At 45.1% G+C, this 10,624-nt stretch overlaps 1 protein-coding gene across 4 annotated transcripts; it reads left to right on the forward strand.

The window, feature by feature from the left end:
- The first annotated feature begins 410 nt into the window (after window positions 1-410).
- Window positions 411-10,388, forward strand: grnb (granulin b). Of its 4 annotated transcripts, none has more exons than XM_061926955.2 (12): window positions 411-736; window positions 925-1,016; window positions 4,911-5,062; window positions 5,410-5,523; window positions 7,487-7,735; window positions 7,834-7,960; window positions 8,166-8,284; window positions 8,344-8,466; window positions 8,591-8,713; window positions 9,310-9,546; window positions 9,616-9,831; window positions 9,893-10,388. In XM_061926955.2, the coding sequence occupies exons 3-12, from the start codon at window positions 5,030-5,032 to the stop codon at window positions 10,004-10,006; spliced, it is 1,455 nt and encodes a 484-aa protein (XP_061782939.1). In that variant the 5' UTR covers window positions 411-736; window positions 925-1,016; window positions 4,911-5,029; the 3' UTR covers window positions 10,007-10,388. The 4 variants fall into 4 exon arrangements, with proteins under 4 accessions (XP_061782939.1, XP_061782938.1, XP_061782936.1 ...); XM_061926954.2 differs by having other exon boundaries at window positions 412-736; window positions 4,931-5,062; window positions 5,419-5,523; window positions 9,893-10,386; XM_061926952.2 differs by having other exon boundaries at window positions 413-736; window positions 4,931-5,062; window positions 9,893-10,304.
- Window positions 10,389-10,624: the final 236 nt, after the last annotated feature.

Raw genomic sequence — 10,624 nt, forward strand, 5'->3', positions numbered from 1 at the left:
CCCCGAAGGGACTAAGCGGTAGGAAATGGATGGATGGATGATTTATTTTGAAATACCACAAATATACAGTAGTAAAGCGTTCTTTTTTCCTCTGCACTCATAAAAAACATATTGCTCAATGATTATCGGATCTTTTTGACGCAGGTTACACAACACACTTTTTCCCACAAGCCAATCTGCAGGTTGGTCTGGAAACAGCAACTTCCAGTTCCGGTGATGAACTAGGTAAAATATATGTTTTGGTCAGTTTTTTTGGTTTCTGCTAGATCAGTGTATGTTTTGGTCATTGAATTGTCGTTTCTTTTTTTCTTTTTTTGAAGAGCAATAACTACATACAGGTATTTTTCAATTGTAGTCACCGGAAGTTGTATTTTCAAAGTAAAAGCGTGGATAATAACTACGGTACTCCGTGACTCTGGCTAAAAAGAGACACACGGAGGACATTGCACATTGAATGATTACACAGCATTGTCACCGATGTGTGCTGGCGATCACATTATTGAACTGAAGTGAGAATCATAACAAAGTTGTTGATCCGCCATGACACAAAGAAAAGTGTACTGCCTCTTTAAAAAAAGGCGTGGTCACGTGGTATTGTGTCACGTGACTTACTTGAGTGGACACTTTTGAGACCATCGAGAGAAACATTAAGACTTTCTCCATCTTTTTTTATTCGTCACTCTTCAACTTGGCGTCTGATGGGACTCTTGTGGACTCCATTGTGACAAAGAAGACGGTAATTTCATGTGTTTGTTCGCCAACTAGCATGCTAGGCTAACCTCCGCCGCTAGCTTAACACTCGCCGACGTCGAGGCGGAATAAACTCTTATTCCGGCTTTGATGATCAAGTTGATGCTTAAGTGACAGCAAACATTGTGAGGCGGGGAAGACGTCATTGACAGTCTAAAGTGTTTTTGTGTGAAGGTTTGAAGGAGCTCACATGCAGGCGAGTGACGTCACCTGCTGCCTTCGTCAACATGGGAAGTTTGGTCAAAATCGCAGCTTTTAACATCAAAGTAAGCTTTAAAAAGTGTCTTCTTTCAACGTATCGTCAAACACATCCCAACTTTGATTGCATTCCCTGTCAGCTCAAGGTGTGTGTGTGTTCTTGTATTTCTAGCCTTCTTGAGACATGAAGAAGGAAAAGTATCTTCCATATGAGGAGGATGACATAAATCATGCTCCCAATAACATTGCATCTAATAGAGAGCCAAATACTAGAGTCCGTGAACATTGCTCCAAAGTCAGGATGTTTGGATGTGCATAGATAGATAGATAGATAGTACTTTATATGAGTTCCCTCAGGAAAATTAAAATCCCAGCAGCAGTCGAAATTAAAAAGTAAATAATGGGGGTATAAATGGAAACAAAATAGAAAAATATTGCAATAACAATACAAATAAAAAGCAACAATGAGAATACAAATGTATCAGTAAAATAAGAATATAACAAGAGAAACTAGGCAGTAGTGACCATGTTGTGAAAAAGTACACAACCCATATGTGAACTACCGTATTTTCCGCACCATAAGGCGCCCTGGGTTATAAGCCGCGCCTTCAATGAACGGCATATTTCAAAACTTTGTCCACCTATAAGCCGCCCCGTGTTGTAAGCCGCATCTAACTGCGCTAAAGGAATGTCAAAAAAACAGTCAGATAGGTCAGTCAAACTTTAATAATATATTAAAACCAGCGTGATGTGGGCGCGCATGGAGTCGTATATCAACATGGACGGAGCTGCGTGAAAAAAGCCACCCGGCCTCTTCGCGTAAACTTAAACTTACCTTAACCACTCGCTCATCTTTTCTTCATCCATCCCTTCGAGTTAGCTTTTATGATGACGCCGGCTGGAAAGGTCTCTTTTGGCAAGGTCTTCCTTTTGAATATCACCATGGGTGGAAGTTTCTGGCCATTAGCATGGCAAGCTAGAACCACAGTGAAGGATGACTTCTCATTCCCTGTGGTGCGAATATTCACCGTACTTGCTCCCGTTGTATCCACAGTGCGGTTCACAGGAATATCAGTTGCTGTGAAATAGTAATCCGTGTGCGGATGGAGAGATTGCGTCTTTTCATGAACCGGATCCCTGTCGTTTAGTAGGAGCCATTTTGTGGTCTTTACAGATGTAAACACACAAAGGAAATGAAACGTACGGTAATATCCGCGCCCTTTTTCTTCTTCTACGCGGGCGGGTGGTTGCTTACAGTAGAAGAAGAAGCGCTTCCTGTTCTATGGGGGCGGGTGCTTACCTTGGCGGTTGCTTGCGTAGAAGAAGAAGCGCTTCCTGTTCTACCGGGAAAAAAGATGGCGGCTGTTTACCGTAGTTACGAGACCGAAACTTTATGAAAATGAATCTTAATATTTATCCATATATAAAGCGCACCGGGTTATAAGGCGCACTGTCAGCTTTTGAGAAAATTTGTGGTTTTTAGGTGCGCCTTATAGTGCGGAAAATACGGTAATACACTACGCTACCAAGACTGTGGTGGCCATTAACAGTTAGCTTCTAGAGCTGGGTTGCCCAAAGTGCGGTACAGGGGCCATCTGTGGTCCGTGACTCCTTTGTCATCGGCCTTAAGCACGTTACACATAACACAAAATGGAGATCATTTGCACCCCTGGTTGGTGACATCTATCAACATGAGGGCGCTCCCAAAAAGGAGGGATTTTTCAAATAGACTGTGTGTCGCTTTTAAAAGTGCTCCCCCTCTGGTCAACATATGAAATAACAAGTGTGTGTAAGGAATTTAAATGCGCCCCCTTTGGCCAAAATGTATTGAAAAAACAAATAAATATGTACATAGAGACATACTGTAATACCTTGAAGTAAATAATGAAGATTAAAAACCAATTACAAACAAAACATTAATTAAAAAAATAAAAATAACTTAAAGCTTACCTTTTTTATATTTACATAGTATGTATAATTTATTAATGTTGTAAATACAATTTTTTATATATCTAGAATGGGTGGTCCTAAAGAGAGGGATTTTTCTCTGGTCTCAAGAAGGTAACAAATACAAACACACACACTCTTGTGTGTGTGTGTGTGTGTGTGTGTTTGCGCGCGGGACATTAATGGAGATCAACTATCTGTGCGTCTGTAATCCGATTCACGTTGTGTACCAATGTGTGTGTCTGTGTCTCCATCCGCGGGTTTTATTTGTGTGTCTGTATTTCCATTTGTGTAAAAAATGTGTGTGTTCAGATTAGTGTGATGCAGGAACCCTGATTGGCTGTCTTTAATGTGACTTTTGCGACACTTCTGCTGTGTAAGATGTGTGTGTCCGTGTAAACAGACTTGTAAGACGTGTGTGTCCGTGTAAACAGACTTGTAAGACGTGTGTGTCCGTGGAAACCGACATGTAAGACGTGTGTGTCCGTGTAAACAGACTTGTAAGACGTGTGTGTCCGTGTAAACAGACTTGTAAGACGTGTGTGTCCGTGGAAACAGACTTGTAAGACGTGTGTGTCCGTGGAAACAGACTTGTAAGACGTGTGTGTCCGTGTAAACAGACTTGTAAGACGTGTGTGTCCGTGTAAACAGACTTGTAAGATGTGTGTGTCCGTGTAAACAGACTTGTAAGACGTGTGTGTCCGTGTAAACAGACTTGTAAGACGTGTGTGTCCGTGGAAACCGACATGTAAGACGTGTGTGTCCGTGTAAACAGACTTGTAAGACGTGTGTGTCCGTGTAAACAGACTTGTAAGACGTGTGTGTCCGTGGAAACAGACTTGTAAGACGTGTGTGTCCGTGGAAACAGACTTGTAAGACGTGTGTGTCCGTGTAAACAGACTTGTAAGATGTGTGTGTCCGTGTAAACAGACTTGTAAGACGTGTGTGTCCGTGTAAACAGACTTGTAAGACGTGTGTGTCCGTGGAAACCGACATGTAAGACGTGTGTGTCCGTGTAAACAGACTTGTAAGACGTGTGTGTCCGTGTAAACAGACTTGTAAGACGTGTGTGTCCGTGGAAACAGACTTGTAAGACGTGTGTGTCCGTGTAAACAGACTTGTAAGATGTGTGTGTCCGTGTAAACAGACTTGTAAGACGTGTGTGTCCGTGTAAACAGACTTGTAAGACGTGTGTGTCCGTGTAAACAGACTTGTAAGACGTGTGTGTCCGTGTAAACAGACTTGTAAGACGTGTGTGTCCGTGTAAACAGACTTGTAAGACGTGTGTGTCCGTGTAAACAGACTTGTAAGATGTGTGTGTCCGTGTAAACAGACTTGTAAGACGTGTGTGTCCGTGGAAACCGACATGTAAGACGTGTGTGTCCGTGTAAACAGACTTGTAAGACGTGTGTGTCCGTGTAAACAGACTTGTAAGACGTGTGTGTCCGTGTAAACAGACTTGTAAGACGTGTGTGTCCGTGGAAACCGACTTGTAAGACGTGTGTGTCCGTTTAAACAGACTTGTAAGACGTGTGTGTCCGTTTAAACCAACTTGTAAGACGTGTGTGTGTCCGTGTAAACAGACTTGCAAGACATTAAAACACACACACACACACACAGATCTGATTACACACACACACACACACATTGAGATGCAGACACACATTAAAACACACACACACACAGATCTGATTACACACACACACACATTGAGATGCAGACACACACATTAAAACACACACACACAGATCTGATTACACACACAGAGATTGAGATACAGACACACAAATTAAAACACGCACACACAGATCTGATTGAACACACACAGATTGAAATACAGACACACAAATTAAAACATGCACACACAGATCTGATTACACACACACACACACATATTGAGATACAGACTCACACACATTAAAAACCACGCTCACACAGATCTGATTACACACACACACACACACAGATTGAAGTAGGCATTTTGAAATAGTTGTGTTACAGTAATGCTGTCCTAGATGTGTGTTGTTGTGTGCAGACGTGCATCCTAGGCTTGACCCTGCTGACCCTGAGCGCCGCCCTCGTCTGTCCTGATGGCGGCGTGTGCGAGGACCAGAGCACCTGCTGTAAGAACGCCATGGGAGGATACGCATGTTGCCCACCGCTACGCGTGAGTCGCCCGCACAACACTGTGTGTGTGTGTGTGTGTGTGTGTGTGTGTGTGTGTGTGTGTGTGTGTGTGTGTGTGTGTGTGTGTGTGTGTGTGTGTGTGTGTGTGTGTGTGTGTGTGTGTGTGTGTGTGTGTGTGTGTGTGTGTGTGTGTGTGTGTGTGTGTCCGTGTGTCCGTGCGCGCGCGCGTTGCTCAGACGGCCTCCACTGCTGCTTTGAGGGCAGCGTGGGTGACGTCCTCCATGACAGGTGTGTCAACAAGACCACCTCCCTTCCTTGGGCCTGATGTGTGTGTGTGTGTGTGTGTGTGCGTGTGTGTGTGTGTGTGTGTGTGTGTGTGTCATTCAGCTGAGTCAGCGAGCGGCGGCCATCATGTGTCCTGACCAACAGTCCGAGTGTCCGGACGCCACCACGTGTTGCCAGCTTCCTGACAGCTCCTGGGGCTGCTGCCCGCTACCCAAGGTGACGTCGCCAAGTTAGCCGAGCATACCCGCTAACTAGTAGGGTTGTACGTTTTACGGGTACTAATGAAGTACCACGATACTAATTGATTGAAATAGGCACTACACTGCCTTTGAAAAGTAGCGGTAGCGTTCTTTCATGTGAATGTTGCTGTGACGACTGAGCAACATCTTGGAGAGGAAGAATGGCAAACATTACAATTCTACTGCTTCATAAAGAGCGTGTGAAGTACAAGATGCAGTATTTGGACTTCAAAATGAACTATAAAACTAACTGTAAAAGTGACGCTGAAGCTTCAAGTGTTGCATTAAAAAAGCCTCACCAAATGTGACAATTAGTATTAGCACCTTTGCTTCAAACTTAAGTAAACGTTTAAATAATGAACATTCAAATCTGAACACAAAGTTTAAATAGTGACATGCAATTATGTAGTTGTTATACCTGTCCTGCTGTTCTGCTCCGGTGCAGACCAAAGAAGAGGAACACAGGGCAGACGTTCCCTTCAGGTTTGCACAATTCACTTTACCCGCCAATGGGTCTGCTAAGCTCCACTTCCAGGTCAGAATTCGAGGCCGCTGATTTGTGACAATCTGGTTGCTTTATTATTAGTTTTGCAGGACACAACCAGACCCATTCATCACTCTACTGTGCAGTGCATGCGCTGCCTCTCCCTCTCTTTACTCGCCCACTCACTTACTGACGTCACTCAGCCAACACTTTGAATTCCCACAAACACACACATACTACTCTAATACAGGAAGTTAACTAGCTCCTCTGCTGTGCACATGTAGATACGTGACATGTAGATACATGACAAAGATGCGTAACATGTAGATACGTAACATGTAGATACGTGACAAAGATGCGTAACATGTAGATACGTGACATGCAGATACGTGACATGCAGATACGTGACAAAGATGCGTAACATGCAGATACATAACATGTAGATACGTAACATGTACATACGTGACATGTAGATACGTGACATGTAGATACATGACAAAGATGCGTAACATGTAGATACGTGACATGTAGATACGTGACATGTAGATACATGACAAAGATGCGTGACATGTAGATACGTGACATGTAGATACGTGACATGTAGATACATGACAAAGATGCGTAACATGTAGATACGTAACATGTAGATACATGACGTGTAGATACATGACAAAGATACGTAACATGTAGATACGTGACATGTAGATACGTGACATGTAGATACATGACAAAGATGCGTAACATGTAGATATGTAACATGTAGATACGTGACATGTAGATACATGACAAAGATGCGTAACATGTAGATACGTAACATGTAGATACATGACGTGTAGATACATGACAAAGATACGTAACATGTAGATACGTGACATGTAGATACATGACAAAGATGCGTAACATGTAGATATGTAACATGTAGATACGTGACATGTAGATACAGCTGCTTGGCTTGATGTCAAATATTAGCAGAGTTAAAACCGCCCATCTAACGTCAACTAATGCAAGTAAAATGACTACATTTAGTAACAAATTGCTACAATGAGTGTTTTGTCTTTAACAAAAGTGTGTTTTACCTGCTACATGTCTTATATGTGTACTTTTATGCATAGTTGTGTTTATGGTACTAACTAATAATTGTACTTTTCTTAAAGCACAGACCAGGAGTGGCAATCATAAATAATTTAATCTTATATTAATAAAGCTTTTTTATTCTATTCTGATCTAGTAGTTGATTATGGAAAATAGTCAACTGTTCTCTGAGTGCAACAAGAAAAACACCACATGTTTAATGACCTTTCATTTCTATTTCAACCTTCTCAAATTGTTGTGAGTGCAATAAGAAACATGTTTGATGTTGAAATGAAGCCAATGTTGCCATCTTCTCCTGGATGGATGGACATGTGTGGCACATGTGGACAAGCCTACTAGCCAGTGAAGGTGTGCCATGTTGCAGGCGGTGTGCTGCGAGGACAAGCGTCATTGTTGTCCTGAGGGAAGCACATGTGACATTGCCAAGTCCAAATGTGTCTCGCCTTCGGGCAGCTGGCGCCCTCTGCTGGCCAAACTGCCCGCCAAGACCAAGGATGACCACGGTGTCAGCGTGGCGTCACTCACATGTCCCACCGGAGGAAGCGGCTGTCCTGACACCTTCACCTGCTGCCTGCTGGTGGGCGGAGCCTATGGATGCTGTCCTCACACGCAGGTGTGTGTCCTCTCACGCATTACTGATGATGATGTCATTGCAGCACTCGGCTCATATTATTATTATTATTTCATGACATCATTGTGTTCTCCTCGCAGGCCGGGTGCTGCCACAATGCCCACTGTTGCCCTGGCAACCGCACATGTGACCTGCAGCGTGACATGTGCCTATCAGCTGATGCTCAAGTAGCACTCCTTAAAAAGCTTCCTGCATCAGCCGGTAACGGTAAGACCTGTGTTACGTTACCTACTACTACTTGTGTTACGTTACCTACTACTGCTTGTGTTACGTTACCTACTACTACTCGTGTTACGTTACCTACTACTACTCGTGTTACGTTACCTACTACTACTCGTGTTACGTTACCTACTACTACTCGTGTTACGTTACCTACTACTACTTGTGTTACATTACCTATTACTACTTGTAGTAGTGGCGTCTGCGGAGAAGAGCGAGTGTGACGAGTCCACCTGGTGTCCCGGAGTGTCCACCTGCTGCAGGAGCGTGAGCGGGGGTTGGGCCTGCTGCCCCCTGGAGCAGGTAAAGATGGTCAAGTGAGCATCACGGCGGTCAGGGATGTAACCATGTGACATGTGACATGTGACCAGGCCGTGTGCTGCGGTGACCACCAGCACTGCTGTCCTCACGCCAAGGTGTGCAACCTGAAGGCACAGACATGTGACGACCCCTCAGGTGTGGCCCCGCCCCTGCCCTGGCTCACTAAGGTGGAGGTGAGTCACTAAATCCTCTTCCTTAACCCTCATGCCCACTCTCACCACCTGTCCTACACCTGTCCTACACCTGTCCTACACCTGGCCTACACCTGGCCTACACCTGGCCTACACCTGGCACCAGCCCGCACAGCTCCGCCTCCCTTTGCTCAGGAAGATGTGTGACGAGGGGACCAGCTGCCCCAGAGACACCAGCTGCTGCTTCATGAAGAGGACGCACACCTGGGGATGTTGCCCACTGCCACAGGTAATGTCACATGACTGAGCACGCCTCCTCCTCCCTCACATGTCACATGACTTAGCATGTCCTAATGAATGGTTCATACACTAAATTGACTCTTAATGAATTGTTTATACACTAAATCGAATCCTAATGAATTGTTCATATATTAAAAAGCATCTCAATGAATCGTTCATACACTATTTGAATTTAATGAATCGTTCATACACGAACCCAAATTATAATGAATCATTCATGTGCTAAATTGACTCTTAATGAATCATCCACACACTGAATCGAATCATAATGAATTGTTCATATATTAAAAATAATCTCAATGAATCGTTCATACACTAAATTGAATTGGAATGAATCATTCATACACTGAATCGAATCATAATGAATTGAGTATACACTAAATTAAAGCCTAATGAATCGTTCATATATTAAAAAGAATCTCAATGAATGGTTCATCCACTAAAGCAAATGATAATGAATGGCTCACATGCTAAATTGACTCTTAATGAATGGTTGATGCACTAAATAGCGGAGGGGAGTGTTTGTGTTTGACGTGTGAGAGCATCAGGAAGTTTCAGTGAGTCGCTGGCGCTCTTTGTAAGCAGGCCGTGTGTTGCGAGGACGGCGAGCACTGCTGTCCCGCCGGACACGTGTGCGAGCCACACCGCGCGTCCTGCTCCAGAGGACGGCGTGCGGTGCCCTGGCTGGCCAAGGTGGCGGCGAGCATGGTGGCGGCGAGCAGGGTGGCGGACGTGAAGTGTGACAACAAGAGCAGCTGCGCGGCAGGAAGTACGTGCTGCAAGCTGCCCGACGGAGAGTGGGGCTGCTGCCCGCTAGTCAAGGTGCCCACGCCACTTCCTATTTGCCTGCCACTGCAAAAAGGCTAAGCCCCGCCCACGTGTGCTCGGCAGGCCGTGTGTTGTGCGGACCGGGAGCACTGCTGCCCGCAGGGATACACCTGCAACATGGAGACGGGAACGTGCGAGAAGACCACGCCCACGGCGGCGCTCCCCGCCGTCACGCCGGTCCTCGTGCCGTGTGACGCCACCGCCGTGTTCGGCTGCCCCGAGCGAGAGACGTGCTGCAGGAGCTCCGCCTCCCAGTGGGCCTGCTGCCCCTCCCCCGGGGTAGGACCATCTTGTCCAATGAATTTGGGGGCGTGGCCTAACACTGACGCTATGTCCGCAGGCCACCTGCTGTGCCGACCTGAGGCGATGTTGTCCCGCCGGCTTCTTCTGCGACTTGAAGACTGGCGGCTGCAGCCCGGCTCCGCCCACCTGGGACACAGGTGCAGAGCTCTAACCTGCCTATCAGCTGCCTTCCATTGGATGTGACTCCGCCCCCTCGTGGGCTGTCTCCGTGACATGTGACGTCATTGGATGAAAATAAGACAATACAGGAAGTGTGAAGATTAGTTTGGTTGTTCATGCTCATCTTATCTTATATTAGGATCAATAGATCACTTTGATCTGTGTTCAATTAGGATCAATACAAGTGATCACTTTGATCTGTGTTCAATTAGGATCAATACAAGTGATCACTTTGATCTGTCTTCAATAAACGGTTCACTTTGTACTCTGTGCTGTAGCAGCTAGTGGCCACTAGGGGACATGAGAACAGCTGAGTGGCATTGCATTTAAGTGGACTGTCATTTCACTTAAGTGTCAGTCCACTTAGATGACAGTCCACTTAGATGACAGTCCACTTAGATGACAGTCCACTTAGATGACAGTCCACTTAGATGACAGTCCACTTAGATGACAGTCCACTTAAGTATCAGTCCACTTAAGTGTCAGTCCACTTAAGTGTCAGTCCACTTAGATGACAGTCCACTTAGATGACAGTTCACTTAGATGTCAGTCCACTTAAGTGTCAGTCCACTTAGATGACAGTCCACTTAAGTGTCAGTCCACTTAGATG

Source organism: Nerophis lumbriciformis, linkage group LG32 (assembly GCF_033978685.3).
Source record: "Nerophis lumbriciformis linkage group LG32, RoL_Nlum_v2.1, whole genome shotgun sequence".
Lineage (NCBI taxonomy): Eukaryota > Metazoa > Chordata > Actinopteri > Syngnathiformes > Syngnathidae > Nerophis > Nerophis lumbriciformis.